We start from the raw sequence: 15888 nt of genomic DNA on the forward strand, positions 1-15888 counted from the left end.
TTAATAACACACTTTTCAATTTGTAGTTCAAGGAAAGAATCTATCAAAGCTCTCCAGGCCCCAGGAAGTGGGGCAGCCACTAGCTGAGGACCTTGTTTCATGGCTGTTGTTCGCTCCCCTCGCATCTCTGAAGTCTGCCTGCACCTGTCTCTCCGGCTCTCTTGCCCCTCTCCCCCTGGGACCATTGCCGCCCCCCCGTGGGGATGTGGATGGTTTCGGTCTGTCCAGCACCTGCTCACTTTTCCCTGCTAACAGCTCCCTGGCTGGCCTTGGGCCACACCCTTCAGGAGACTTGGGGCTCTTGGCTCTGGGACAGGAGGAAGTGCAGAGCAGAGTGGGCTCCTCCTGATTTCCTGTGTGCTGGCGGGAAGCTGAGGCTGGTCAGGGCTTCCCAGGTCCAAGGCCGACCCCCACGGAGGACGTCAGGTCGCTGCTCAGAGGTCTCTGCAGGAGGGACAAGGAGCCCACCCAGGTGGTGCCACCACACCAGGGCCTTGACTTGGATTGTTCTGAGTAGGCAATGCTTAGAGTTGGCTTAGAGTTGCATAAAGTGGTGATGAGTTCCTCCCACATGTCTGCCAGCTGCTGGATTTGTGCGTCCTCAGAGAGATGGTCTATGCATATTTACCCAGGTGGCAGCTTGTGATGTTCACTGTCTTAATTTCTCTGAATGATCTATTTGGGCTCTTGTGTCATGGAAAATACCCAGATGTACTTCCTTCCCGTCAGTGGCTGCTGAGTGTCCTTTGAATTGACAACACAACCTGTACTCAAATCCCTTCTCTATTGACAGTCAACTTGTTTTCATCTTCTGTTCTTAAACACAGCACTGTCACGTTTTTATGCATATGTGGAGGTAAATTTGTAATAAAGTCCTAAGTAGGAATCACTGGGTCAGAAGGCGCTGCCATTTTAAATACTGAGCGGTTACCCCCGAACACGGCGCCTACAGCCCCCCAGGTGCATAAGAGTGATGCTGCCCAGCAAGACAGAGAGGCCTATGGTTCTGGTTCTGTGTTCCTGACAGTTTGTGGTGAGCTCCTAAGGCCTCTAATAAACTTTCTGGCGAAGTGTCGGCTCCTTTTCCGAGCATTCAGGATTAAGACTAAGACGGTGACCGAGAAGCTAATGTGTGATTGAAAACCACCTGCCTGCCCCACGTTTGGGGAGCTGGCCAGGCAGACTTGACGTGTCCTTATGATGGGTCTCAAGGGAGCTGCCTCAGTTGGGGCCCAGAGGGCTGTGGGGACATCGATGGGATTTAGGGGTTCCAGAGAAGCCCCTGTAGGACACGCCACCTGGGCACCTAGGTGCTCAGAAGATCCCAGGTTCTCTGTCCCCTCCACTGCCTGAGTGGCCATGTCTGCCCAGGGCCTGTGTTCCGGTGGGGCACTGCCCCTGTAATCTCTGCACATTCACAGGGCCAGGCAGGGGGTCTCTGACCTCAGGCAGGCTAGCGGGTGGGGGGCTTGCGGGGGCCCCAGCGCTGGTCCTCCTGGTGAACTCACTCAGACCTGCTGCACCAGCCCTGCACGGGTGCATGGAGGGGGAGACGGTCTCTGTGTGCCCAGAGGTGCTCTCCCCTCCTCACGCCCCTTGAGGAGAGGGGTCCGGGCTATTTGCAGCCATGACTCAACACATATGCCCTTCACATGTCAGCGATGTTGCTGGCTGACAGGGCAAAAGGGTGCCAGTCCGTGTTTTGTGCATGTGTCTGTCTTATGTAACATAGGTGTATACGCATGAAACTTCTTGCTGCAATGCACCCAGCTGCTAAGTGCTTATCTCTGGCGGTGAGATTATGGTTAATTTTCACTTCCTTCTTTTTGTCATCAGCATGTGATGAGGTTTCAACAATGAACCTATTATTAGTTGTGTCACAAGAAAAATAAGGTTATTTTTAAAAGTAAATGTATGTCTAAGTGATGTCATTTATTTGCTGGATGCAACAGACCAGAGCCGTCATAGAACATGCAAAGCCTGGCTGACGGCAGCCCTCCCAGCTGTCAGCGGATAATAAAACTGTAGACACCCGGTGGCCTCTCTGTCCTGTTGTTTTAGCAAAGCACACAAACAGCTCACGAGCACATTCTCGCCTGGCAACACAGAGTGGCCGGCGTGTCGGGCGGGACTGTGCTGGACCTGCTGTAATTTTGGAATTCTGCCCCAGGGAAGTGCAGCTGTTCAAGGGACAGTCTGGCCAACAGGTTTCTCATATTTGACTTGAATTAACATTATCCCATGCCGGGGGTCTGTGCTCTCCCCCCACCCGGCTCCCCACCACGCACGTCGCTGGGTGACAGTGCGTAGTTAGCCATCCCATGGCCGGCCGATTCCAGAACAGGACTAACACCACGAAATGCTTTTGTAAACCTACTTTTATTCTGAATAAATAACGATTTAACACTTCTCTTCTATGATAGCGGTTTTTATGGGCTGGATTGTGTTCCTCCAAAATCCCTATGTTGAAGCTCTGATTCCCAGTATCTCCGCAAATGACTGGATTTGGAGACAGGCTCTTCGTAGAGGTCATTTAGATACAGTAAGGTCACTGGGGTGGCCCTGAGCCAGTCTGACTGGTGTCCTCATAAGAAGAGGAGCTGAGGACACAGACACAGAGGGACGAGCCTGCGAGGACACGGAGGACACAAGGACACGCCTCAGAGGAACCAGCCCTGCCGCTGCCTGACCTCGGGCTTGCCGCCTGCAGGACGCGCGAGAATCGGCGTCTGTGGTTTACGCTGCTCAGTCTGCGGGGCTTTGCTACGGCAGCCGAGCGAGCAAACCCACGGTGAAAGTGATTGTTTTCAATTCACCCAGAGAGCAAACGTGGGGAGCGTGAGGTCACATCCCCGGTGTTCCCTGTGCGGGTCTCCCCAGGCTGCGCCGGCACGTTCTGGCCTGTGAGGACCACCCTGCCCTCCTGAGAGCTGGCGCCTTACCCCGCGGCTCCCTTGACACGTGCGTCACACCCTGGTAGCGGCTGTCCCTGGCGGCAAGGCCGTCTGGTCCCGTCTGCCCCATGTAACGTTTTGCTCGAAAAGCGGCAAAGTGTGTCACGAGTTGTCTCTTTAAAACACCCCCTGCTCTTTTGGGGAGTTAAAACCTGCATCCCCACCTGAGGCCAGTGGCCAGAGGGGCAGGGAGTGTCCTTTGTTCTTTGTGCCCCAGGGCATGGCTCAACGGAAGTGTCTGGGCAGAGGTCAGGAGATGTCTCGGAGCTGGGGCTGATCAGGACCATCGACTCTAGTTACACAGCAGTCGCTGAGGCTGAAAACCCCCTTGAAAATTCTGCATTTCCGCTTATGGATAGGACGGTGGTACTTTAAGACACAAGTCCCCGTCCTCCTCATTTGCTGGAAAATTAATAAAATTCCCTTTCCTTCTCCTCAAACTACTTGTCCTCATTCTTCTGATGTGGCCTTGGGGACAAGTGCTGAACTTTCAGTAACACCCACACACCATGCCCTGCCTGCTGCCCAAATGACCTCCAGGTGTCCCCCAGTCCAGCTCCTTGTCCCTCCGCTTCCTGCATCCTGCTGTGGCCACCACCTCGCTGTCCTGGGTGCACCTGCAGTCCACACTGTCCCCGGCGTCCCCACCTGCCTGGCACAGCCCATCCGCTGGCCCGAGGCCCTGTTTCACATGCTGGTCAGGGCACCTTCTCCCCTGAGTCTCCGTGGCTTCCCAGATGCTTCCATGGCAGCAGGGTTCTCTGTGGCCTCCCGTGCCCCACAGTCCCTCCTGCTCCCCCGACTCTCTCCTGCCGCGAGGCTTGCTCTCTCTGCGCCCACTCCTGGAGGCACACGGGCTGCTTCCTGACGCTGTCCAAGTGGCAGTGGCCCCCAGCCTCTCCCTGCAGCACCCCTGTGGTCTGGTCTCACACCTCACTGACCTGCCACAGCCCCCAGCATCACCCGCGTGCGGGTCTCTGAGCGTGGACGGGCCCAGCATGGCAGGCACCCAGCAAGCACCCCATGGGGGCTCGTGGGGTGCACAAATGCTGGTGGTTTCTGAGGCATCAGCAAGTGGGGCGGGAAGTGCTGAAACCCGGGGCCCTTGAAGCCCAAGGGGAGGCGGCAACAGGTTCTCCTCCCGGGATCTGCTCTCTGGGGGCGAGGGGGGGGGGCCCAGGGGATATGGCGGAGGCCTCAGCCCTCGGGGCCTGGGAGCTGCACTCTGAGGCTGGGCCCACCTGAGTGCCGGCCGCCGGGGCCGAGCCAGGCCTGGGGGTGCCGTGTGCGGAGGGACACAGCCCGGGCACCCAGGCATGGGGCAGCCACAGGCTCCCGGGTGGCAGGACGCTGAGATGGAGAGAGAAGCCGGGGTGCAGGGAGAGAGCGTGAGGAGAGGCTTGCTCTGCAGTGGGGCAAGGAGGTGCGGGTCCCCTTGTCAGCAGCGAGGGGTCACATGTCTCCAAGACAGAGAAGCAGCCCAGAGGGAACCAGCACGTCCAGGTGGAGGGCAGAGTTGTCATGTTTCTCAAAGTGGGGCTGGGGCAGTCCCAGCCTGTGCTGATCTCACCAGCAAGAGCCCCCAGGGGTTCCTGTGTGCTGGACTTTGAGAACCCCTGTCCTGGCAGAGTCCCTTAGCAGCTTCCCTTAGGGGGAGGAGGGAGAAGGCTGAGGAGGGAGGGGCACCCTCAGGAATGAGGACGCTGGAGAGGGGCTGGGGATGAGTGGTCCAGATGGCCGTGGTGGTCCTCGATGGCAGAAAGGGACACGGCCCCATCTGCAGCGCTGGGATGGGGGTGGCACAGAGTTGGGCAGGCACTGTGGGCCTGATTGGGGAGGGGCAGGCAGGGCTGCTGGGCTGTGGGGGGCGAGGGCGCCCCGTCTGTGACGTGCACGGCAGTGCAGCGGGCTCCTGGGCGCAGGTGCCTCCCGGAAACAGGCTAACGCCGGGGGCGGTGCTGGTGGGAAGGCAAGGACACGTGTGTGCCGAGGGCCCCCCCCACCCTGCGGCCCCACAGTCCCCCCACTGGGCAGGCGGAGGGACCCGCCCACTCAGGCAGGGAGATTCTGCCAAAGAAAAGCTTGATTCAGGACTGAGAAAATCCCCAAACTGCCACAAACTCTGGTTCTATCAAAGCTAAAAAGTCCTGCGTTAACTGTTTAATAAATAGGTTTCCTATCCCTGACTGCCACAAAATGCAATTTAAATTGAACACAAAGATCTCAAAATCTTTGTGACACTTGCAGAATGAGCCTCCCTTTCTGTGATGGCCGTTTCCATGTTCAGTGCTGGCATCGCTCCCCCACCGTCCCGGCGTCTGCGGCAGGACGCTGAGCGCACAGGCCGCGCCGTCCGGGGACGTCGGCTCTGCCCCGCGGCCGCAGCCCGGTCCCCGCCAGCCGTCTCTGCACCGGAACATGCTCCAAAACCACGGCCCTGGCCGTAAGCTCTTTGAAACAGTAACCTTTATTAGATTTTAAAAGATATACTAGAAAACTGTAAGAACCCATAATCCCAAATAATCCCTTTTGGTCTTTCTAGAAAAAAGGTAATCCATGATTAAAGCCCAGAATATTCAGACATCACAGAAATGTGCACAAGGCCTCCCTCTCGCCACAGTCTGCCCCACAGAGGACATTCCTGGGACCAGACAGTCCCGTCCACACTCATGGACACACCCTCACACAGCTGAGTGTGTTCACACTCATGGACACACCTCTCATGCCAAGTGTGTTCACACAGGCACACCTCTCACACACGCCGAGCCTGTTCACACTCATGGACACACCTCTCACAGAGTGTGTTCACACTCACAGGCACACCCTCACAGTGTGTTCACACTCATGGACACACCTCTCACACGCTGAGTGTGTTCATACTCACAAGTACACCCCTCACACACACCGAGTCAGTTCCCGCTCACGGGCACACCCTCACACACGCCAAGTCCTCTTCAGCACCTTGCTCCTGGGGTCCACATCCTGGTCTGTGTCCTTAGAAAACATCACTTTAAGACAGTGGTCCCAACCTCCAGGGATGGGTTTCACGGAGGACAGTTTCCCACGCGGGGTCGGGGGGCGGGGCTTGGGCGCCCGGCGCTGACTGAGGTTGGGGACCAGGTGTTAAGAGCACAGGGGACGCACCAACACAGAGGCCAAAGTACCCTGATTTGGAGCCACCCTGAGCCTGGCAGGTGCGCAGTGGTGGCACCTTGAATCCCGTGCTTCCTTCTCTCTGGGTTCTTCTGGAAGCTTCCCTGTGCCCCCCCTTCCCCAGCTCCCTGATCCTTTCACGCCGGGGGGCTCCCCAGGCCCCTCCATGCCGACGCCAGGTCAGCCCTGCACAGTCCGCAGTCTGCCTGGGGCGGGGGTGCGGCAGTCCAGCCACGCGTCTGCAGGCCCAGTGACCCCAGAAGTGGGGGCCTCTCACTCTGCTGGGGGGGGCACGGTGGCCGTCCTGCACGACCTCCCGCCGGGCACGGCTCTCTGTGCAGGGCCGGCCTGGAGAGGCCCTGCCATCCCAGGCGAGTCCCATCACACGGCAAGCACCTTTGTTCCCCGCCCACTCCCACGCGGCCCGCGCTGGCTCCAGCCGAGACGAGCACGCCTGCGGTGCCCACTAATTGCAGCCCTGCTCCACCCGCGCTTTGAAGTGGGGCTGCGGCTGGGCCGCGGTTGCAGCGCCCTCCGGCCCTGGGCAGGCTGCCGGCGGCTGCTTCCCTCGGTCTTTTCAGCAGGTCGTTGGGGAAATTGCGATGCGGCTCAGAGGAGAAGGCAAAACGCCTGCTTTTATCGGGTTTAGATTAATGTGGGTTAATCTGTAAAGAATTTTAAGAACATGCTTGTGTGCAGGGTGGGCTTTCCCTGGAGCCGGGAGCTGAAATGACAGGCTGTGCACCGGGAGGGCGTGGGGGGCCTGGCGCTGTGGCTGCCGCAGCACCCTTCGTCCTGCTCGGAGCAGGTGTGGGGACACGGACATCCCACATCTGTGCCCGGGAGCTCCGCAGTCTGACGGCAGACGGCAAAGCACCCACCCTGCTGGTGGCCGCTGTCACGTCCGCCCCCGACTCACACCCAGCCTCTAGAACTAACCCGGGTGATCACACCAGTGCAGAGTTTGGTATTTGGAACAAGCCAAAGCCAGTCACCGGAGGGAAAGCAGGAAATCGCCGCTTCTTACGCTGCCGCACGCCCCGGACTCTGCAACCCAGCAGGGGCGAGGCCCTTAGAGACGGGCCCTCCGCTGACCCGCCTCTGGGAGCGCTCGCCAGGGCTGGGCTGGGGCTCCGGTGTCGGGACAGTCATAACCAGAGAGGTAGGGAGCCTCCGGGCTCGGGGGCCGACAGGTCCCCTCTGCCCACTCCTGCTGCCACGCACAGGCACGAAGCCCACCGCGGGCACACGCGGCAGAGCTCGGAACCCGCAGCGGAAAACTCGCGGTGCCCTCCTTGGTTGCAACAGGACAGAACTTACTGACAGAGTCTACACGACAGGGGACCAGAGACAGCGGTGGGATCTCCCTGTGGAGCAGACATTGTGAGAAACAGTGAGTACATGCCCAGTGCATGTCACAGCTGCTCGAGGACCGAGGGGCCTGTTGGGAACAGGCCCTACTATGACACCCACACACACACAGGTCACATGGCAGTTCCCGGACCAGTGGGCTCCAGGCTTTTAAATGTTAATTTAGGAGAATACAGTGACATTACATGGAACTCCAATGTATCAGAATGATAAAGGCAGAACTCTTCTGTCTGTGGACAGGTCGGGATCCAGGGGCCTCGTCCTCTCAGCTTAACTCTTCCTCCTCCTCCTCCTCCTCCTCCCTCCCCAGCCGTCTTAGGGTGTGTGCTGGAAAATGGTTTCAGGGGCCACGGCCCCGGCTGTCACAGTCAGGGCTCCCCGGAGAAGCGGCAGGCGGGAGCCGTGTACAGACGGGTGTGTATGTGGATGAGCAGGTGTGCGGGGGGAGAGCCCGTTTTAAGGAATCGGCCCCTGTGACCATGGCGGCCGCGAGTGCAGAGTCCCCAGGTCTGGCTTCAGGCTGCAGGCCCCGGGCAGAGGCCACATTGCGGGGGTCTGAAGGCTGGCTTCTGGCAGACCCCTCTCCCTCGAGGGGGTCGGTCTTTTTCTCAAGGCCTTCAGTCAGCTGGACGAGGCCCAGCCGAGGGTCATCTGCCTTGCCCAAAGTCTGCCGACTTAAAAGTCAGTCTCACCTAAAACATACCTTCACAGCAACACCCTGGCGTGTTTGCCCAAACACCTGGGACTGTGGCCTGGCCAAGCTGACACGTAATGTCAACCGTCACCCTGACAAACTGCAGAGCACCATCGATTTCCCAAGTCAAGGCACCTTCTCCCAGGACGCTCCTCGTGGGCGCGTAGCAGGCAGTCGGGGGCCCTGCAAGACCGGGTGCTTTTCCCGGGAGCGTGGGGTGCAGCCGTCTGGCATCCTTTCCTTCCCCGACTCGGCTGGGGGCAGGGCTGGTGGTGTGGGCCCCTCCCCTTTCCCTTGGTGATGAGGGTGTCGGAGGGGAAGAGGGGGGCAGAGGTCAGCTGGGCACTCACCAGTGACGTCTGAGTTCCTGCCCCCGAGGGTTCGCAGTGCACTCACGCCGCAGGCCTGGCTCACACGTCTCCCATCTGGGGACCCTTTCCCGACCCCCCAAAGCCAGCGCCCCCTGTAGGCTCCTCTGGTCCTTTTGTTGTGTGTGTGGTGGGGGAGTCTGTGTGGTGGTGTCCCGAGTACCAGAGCAGAGACAAGCGACACAGACTTCAAACACTGTGGGCGTTGGGGCGGCGGGGCCCACGCAGAGCTGAGCTGACCGGGGAGCCCTGGGAGCAGAAGGAGCAGTGTCACACGCCAGCCAGGGCACGCAGGAGCGTCACAGGCCAGCCCCGGGACGCATGCGCAGCTGACAACACGGCATTGGAATCGACAGCACAGCAACGAGCAGACTCACGGGGAGAAGTGACAACTCCTTGGCAATGACGTTGAAAATTTCTTAGAACACACAGGAAGGAGTGGAAGAGCAGGGTGAACCAATGCTCATAAAAGAAACTGGGAAGTTTGAAGCATTTGCCGCTCGAGGAGCCCGGCTGGGGTTGGAGCGCAGACTGTGTATTAGCTAATCCTGCTGCGTCAGTGGCATTTTCCTCAGACGTGATGGTCTTACTGCAGACATGTTAAAGAGTATCCTTATTTTTAGGAACCAGTACAGAAAAGTCTAAGGGTGAAAATCATGTTAACAACGTATGTGAAGTGACTCAGCAGCAACAAGGGGTTTGCACGGGCCGTGTAGACACAAGACGAAGGCCCACGTGAGAGGACAGACGGGGCAGGCGTGGTTAGGGGTGGTTAGGGGTGTTCGGCAAATCTCCTGTAGGCTTGAAAGTTTTTAAAATGTTGCAAGGAGAAGGCTCAAAAGTCTTCACAAATGAGTTCCAGTTGATCTTCAGAAACCAGACCCTTACGGCAGCGCGTTCCGCACCGTGACGAGGCAGGCAGCGCTCCAGCGAGCTTCACCGAGCCGGCGTGGGCTCCGCATCGGCCACAGCCGAGATGTCGAGATCCTGAGCGGATTCCACGTTTCCCGAACGCCAGGCACGGGGGGCACGAGGCCAAGCCCAAAGGTGCGTGGTCTGGGCCCCCCGGGGCTTGCGGTCCGGGGACAGCACAGGCAACAGTCACCCAGCGAGGGATTAAAGTCACCAGGAAGGAGAGGCACAGGGTGTGGCGGGAGCTCCCAAGGAGGCGCTTTCCCCAGAGGGGTTAATTAGGATGAGGAGGGAGGAACGTGCTCAGGGAGGGTCCGGCCTGGGGACATCCTGGATGTGGGTCTGGCTGGGCAGAAGAGGGAGTGCGGAGGCTGCAATTACAGGCTGGCAGGGGCAGGGCCCCATCCTGGCACCTCCGTCATCTGCTCTGGGGAAGCCGCCGAGGGGAGACCTGACCCAAGCAGCTCTGGGTTTTGCGGAGATCGCTGAGAACAGGTCCTGGAGACCCAGAGGGGATGTGGCCAGTGGCCCCACAAAGGTGGCTTGGCCAGGAAGGGGCCATTGCTAGGCAGGACGCGTTTCCCACCTTGCAAAAGCGCATCTGAGACGCCCGGGAGGAGGCAGGTGAGAGCTGCGGGCACAGGCGTGGGCTGGGCCCCCACTTCGCAGCCTCTGCAGCCGGGGAGGCTGAGGCCCGGTGTGGGGGGCAGTGTGGGTGTGAACACAAGTGTCTGAACGAAGCGGGGCTGAACCCAGCAGGGCGTCAAAAGAAAACTGCATCCCGACCCCATGTGATTTACCAAAGCAGCGTGAGGAGGCTCAGCCGCAGGAAGGAGACATTTGTCACTAATTCCACTGACAAAGTAAAATTGGAAACACACGATTATATCAACTGGTGTGCAAAAGCATTCGAGAAAATTCAGCAGCCTTTCCTACTCCAAGCAAAAGATGAGAAGAAAAAGATTCTTCAATGTGAGACTGGCCCCGAGGCCCCCAGCCCCTCCCACTGAAATCGGGAGTGAAAGGAGGAGTCCTCTTCGAGGTAAACTGAGGAAATAAGTCACTGCTTTCAACGTTGTTCTGAGGATGGCAGCTCACACTGTCGAGTAAGGAAACAAGTAAGTTGGTACACAAATTAAAACAGAAGAGGGAAATTATTTTTATTTGCAGACAATGTTTACCTTGAAAAATGAGATTCTAAAATCACGTAGTAAATTTAATGTTACTAGATACAAGATAACTCTACAAAAAATGAAACGCTTTTCTTTATACTGGTAATAACTAATTACAAATGGAAACTGGGGGGACTGTGTTCACAACAATAATAACATTACAAATAAATGTATAGGATATTTACAGGAATAACTTCACAGAAACAGTGCGGGACCTCTGCAGTCAAAACGATAAAAAGGTTTTTTTGATAAACTTAATTCAAGGTTGGAATAAACAGAGAGATATACCATGTTCCTGAGTGGGGAAACTTCGTACCATAAAAATGTCCATCATTCTCAAATTAGTCCCTAAATGTATTGCCATTCCGATAGGTTTTCCCATAATGGTTTTTGCTTGTTTGATTTTGGTTTGGGCGGTGGAGAGGGAAACCAATAGTTTTTAAAGTTCGTGTGGAAGAGTAAAGTGTTAGAATTGTTAATAGGTTTTTGCAAAGGGGAGCAGGCACACACCCTGTATCCGTATAGACACCTGCTGTGAGCACGGTGGTCCGAGGAAGCAGACACAGACAGGAGCAGAGCAGGGGCTGACACGCGGGGGCTGGGCGTGTGCCGGGGCCGGGGCCACACGGACGCCTCACTTCACGGTGCAGGGAAGAAGGACCTGCACAGCGACTTTCTGGAAACAGAGTTCCATTCGCTGCGTTCCCTAGTCAAAACCACATCCCAGGTGGGACGGAGATGTGAACACGAGCATACAAGAGTAAATAAATCTGAAACTTGTATTTTAAGACTCACAAGTCTTAAGGAGAATGTTGCTGACTAAATAAGTATTTTAAATCCCTGGCGAAATGACAGGTGAACAAAGCACTGAGAGAGGGGAGGTGACAGGAGGTGACAGGAGAAGGTGTCGGGCAGCCTTTTAGCGGACAAAGGGATAACGCCCTACTATCCAAACAACTCCTCATGTGATAAGAAAAAATCATTATTCTCTTATTTAAATAACTTCTTATTAAATCACCTTCAAAATGGAATTCTAACCGTGTTTCCCGGAGACAACTGGCCTCACTTCTGCCTCCAGGTGAGTCAGTGGCTGACGAGACCATCCGGGTGACGGGTGACGGGTGACGGGGAGCCCAGCCCGGGGCCTGCCCCGCAGCAGGTGACCTTGGCAGTCAGCTAAGGGTCATTTCCAGCCTCACCAAATACTCCCAAGTCCATCTAAACTCAGCAAATGTGAAATGCTCTCTCTGTCTCTCTCTCTCTGTCTTTCCAGAGAACTTTGCGGCCATCCTTAGAACAATGGTTGCTAAATACCAAATTATGGTATATCCCAGAGGAATTTTTGTGTCTTTAAATTATTAAAGCCCACGTAAGTGACGGGTTAGTTTAACAGAGCCCAAAGCTGGGGGAGTGGATGTCAGTGTCTTATTTTTGTAACGTGGAGTTATCACGTCCGATTTCTCCGTGACCAGTGTCTGTGCCCTGGTTGGCCTGTTGAACAGGCCCCTGAGGACAAGGGGACACATGTCACAGGTGCCTTTGGCCAAACAGTGCTGTTACTGCACCTCGGCCCAGGGTGACCCACCTGTGGTGGCTTCTCTCTCTGATTCACCAAACTGCCTGTGTCCCCAGCAAACACCTGGAGCCCTCCCCTCCTGCCAGCTGTCTCTGTTTTCCTTCAAGCAGACAAAGTGGGTGACCTGCACCAGGATGTGGCCGGGGGACAGTCTTGGGAGATTTTCTGTTCTCCTGTTTGGAGAAGGAGGCAGCAGACCCAGGACGGCCGCTCCTTCCTGCTGGGCCTGCTGGGCCTGAGGAGTCCCTGTCTTAGCGGCTGGGGGACTTACCTAGCCTGCTGCCCGGAGGAGTGTGGACGAGCGAGATTCCGGCAGGTTCTGCGCAATCATGCAGTAGCTCCGATGTGTGCGTTTCGCTCAGTGGGTTCCGGATGCATCTCCACGAGACCTCAGTGCATTTGCTGTGGGAATGTGACTTCCACAACAGAATGAGCTTGGAGGAAACTGGGATAGAAAACTCTGAGCAGGTTCCTTACGCCCGGGAGCCCCACGCAGGCAAGCTGAGCTGTGTCCCCCAGGGAGGGGGCGTGGAATCTGCCTACACCCCCCACTTTTTCTCATAGAGCAAATGGATACGCTGTGGAAAGTGCTGCTTTATGGAAATTACAGCTGTCGTTTGATTCACGGGGTCGCCGCCCATGCAGGCCCCTAGGCACGTTTCACAGACGAGCTGTAAACTGCAGAGAGTTCGAGTGACCAGTCCAGGGTCCCCCGGCCCAGAGGAGGGAGTTCAGTGCTTTGCTCTCACTCGGGCACGTGTCGGTGTCCTGTGTGTGAGCAGAATGTCCACTGACGACGCCTGCTTGTCCTTGCGTGTTACTAGTGTCACTGGGTCAAATGTAACATAAGGACATTTTCCCGGAAGGCTTCAAGGCCATATAATTTTAATTCTTCCAATCAGGATATTAGAACACCACACGCGGGGCGGAGGGAGGGTGAACACCTACCTAACAGGTACGGTGAGCGCTATCCGTGACGGGCACACCCACCCACAGCCCCGGCTGAAGCATCCTGAAGCCATTCTCGTAACGAGAACGCCTGTACCCCTTCATATTTCGAAATAAAAAAAAGACGCACAATTTCATTTTCATCAACCAGTTAGCATTCCGCACGGGACTTGGCTGCCAGAGGTCAAGTGGTCACGGGGTCGGCCAGCGTCGCACTGACGCTGCTGGTGTCGTCCGCACAGGTGCCCCCTGCCCCAGGATGTGGTCCCAGAGGCCACTGGGACCCCGCTGGCCTGGGATGGTCCTGGCCCAGGACAAAGTCCTCACCAGTTAGGAGGACGAGGCAGCTCCTTTCATTCCATTTGAGCCCAGGGCTGCCTCGGGGCCCTGCTTTGTCTGTCCTTTTGTCAGACTCAGGTGACAACAGATTGCACCCTGTGTGAGGGTCACAGCTGCAGGACCCAGCGGGGTGTCCCCCGACAGCCAGCAGGGGCCCCGGTGATGGGGGAGTCGTGCGTAATAGGAACCTTTTCAGGCTTTTCTGCATATAACGCCAGTTAACTGAAGCCTCATAGCTATAGGATGGAGGAACGTGAACTATGAATTAGTATCTGCTGGCGGGGATGGGGGCGGGGAGAGAATCTCTCCAACCACAGGGCTTGTTTCATGGAGACCGCCTGCAGCGCTCCCGGGAGCTCTGGCTCCCTCCCCTCCCCCTCCGTCTCTCCCCTCTCTGTCTGTCTCTCCCCCTCTCTGTCTGTCTCTCCAGTCTCTGTCTGTCTCTCTCCCAGGCACCTTCTGTGTCAGTGCAGGCGCTGGGGCTTTGCTTCTGAAACCAGCAACAGTGTGTGTTTTGGGGCCTATGGCGGGCTGGGAACCGGGAAAGCTGCTCCACAACGGGCACATCAGGGCGCCGGCTGTTTCAGATGCTTCAAGCGCGCTGCGTTCGGCGTTGTCTGGAGCGGTACGGAGGCAGGGCATATATGAATTTAAAGAATACTCATGTTTAATAGCTGTTCCGCCTCCGCTGGCATTTCATGTCCGCGGCGGTTTTGAGAGTTCAGGCCCCAGGGCCCCCAGCTTTGGATGGAACCGCGGCTGCGCCCCTGCCCAGGGCGGCTCGCACCCTCTCCCTCTCATTAGCTGTTCCCTTTAAGGACCGACTTCCCTCCACAGGGAAATTCCTGAAACCAACAGTTGACAAACCCACACACCCTCGGGAGGGCTGGGCGCCGGATAAAAGCCCTCCGCCGTAGCCCGGCCCCTCCTGGGGACGCCGCCTCCCCTGGGGACCCAGCTCGGTGCTGGACCCGTCTTGGCCCCCAGCACAGCGGGGACCGCCGCTGCTCCAAACCCAGCCGCAGCCGGCCCGCGACTGCACCGAGGAAAACAGGTTTTCTAAGTTTTTCTGGTTTGTTCTCAGGTCTCCACTGAACCATCTATTTCTGATTTTCCTTTTGGAAAACACGCTTTGCCAATGACTAATCCCAGCCCGTGCTGAGATTGTTATCACCTGTCACCTGCACAGCATGGAAATGAAGAGATAAACCCGCGCCGCAGCCCCAGCCTGCCAGGGCCACCTGCCTCCCTCCAAGAAGCAACCAGAGGGTTCAGCGCAGCCGCCAGAGCCACCTATGTCCTCTTCTCTGGCATGTGGCCATCGCAGTGACCGCCACGGGGGCCCCGAGGCTGCCCCTGGAACGGCTGCCCCTGGTGTCTAAGGAGCAGCTGCCTCCCTGCAGGCGGAGCGGAGCCGCTGCATGGAGATCGGGACCTGAGCCCCTCATGTCTGCCCTGCTGACACTCTGCGTCCTGCTCCTGCCCCTGGCAGCCCCTGGCCACAGCGCCCAGCCCTGGGAGCCCTGCACAGGTAAGGCGGCGCCGTGGGGACGTGGGGCAGGGCTACCTCTCGGTGGAGCTGGGAGGGGTGGCAAGGAGTGAATGCTACTTTTTAACACTGATGGGGGCGTTGCAGACGCCAGAGGACACTTTCGGAGGACAGCAGTTAGCACCCTGGGGAGACGGGGAGAGGTGGGAGGGGCAGGGCAGGGAGGATTAAAGCGCGCCGCCAGGCAATCACAATGGAAACGCCAACAAGCTGGCAGGGCGCGACGAGTTTCAAAGAGTTAACCAGCAGCGATCAGAGGCCTTCCACAAGTACTTACCTGCTTGGCCTCCTGGGGAAAGGCCTTACACCTGCTTTAGGAATGAAGTCCCAGCAGCCCTGGCAGGTCCCTTTTCCTCAGCCAGTGGAGAGACACCCCGGCCTGCTCTGAGCAAGCAGAGGGCCACCGGGCCGTTCTGGCCCTACGAGCATGCCAGCGAGACAGGTGAGACACAGGCACAGCCCTGACACCCAGCTCCCGGAGCCAGGGCCCTTTAAGGCTGAGCCCCAGCCTCGGTGGAGAACCGTGGGCTCCCTGGTGGCCACAGCAAAGCCAAGAGACTCTGTTCCCACCTTTCCAGAAGGCCGTTTTGATTTGCCAGTAACCATGACACGCTGATACTTTAGTTTCTACTGAGAGATTTCACTTATCAAACCAAAACTTAAAAACCAAAGTAACAGGAAACTAGACCCGAGCACTGGAAACCGGGTCACAGGACAGTGAGTGAGGGATGGGAGAGCTCAGAACTTCGCCAAAAGATCTTTTTACAGGGGGACGAGGAGGCAGCTTCACTCGCGGTTCTGGTTCTATTTGCAAGTTATGCATCTTCGGTTCCGGGAATAGTCTAGGTCCTC

At 57.3% G+C, this 15888-nt stretch overlaps 1 protein-coding gene across 1 annotated transcript in view; it reads left to right on the plus strand.

The window, feature by feature from the left end:
* Positions 1–14933: 14933 nt before the first annotated feature.
* TSPEAR (thrombospondin type laminin G domain and EAR repeats) overlaps positions 14934–15888 on the plus strand; it is a 132462-nt gene continuing 131507 nt past the window's right edge. The window contains exon 1 of the mRNA XM_069474902.1: positions 14934–15018. Coding sequence (XP_069331003.1) covers positions 14934–15018 — 85 coding nt within the window. The remainder of the gene's footprint in view (positions 15019–15888) is intronic.

Source organism: Eulemur rufifrons, chromosome 7 (assembly GCF_041146395.1).
Source record: "Eulemur rufifrons isolate Redbay chromosome 7, OSU_ERuf_1, whole genome shotgun sequence".
Lineage (NCBI taxonomy): Eukaryota > Metazoa > Chordata > Mammalia > Primates > Lemuridae > Eulemur > Eulemur rufifrons.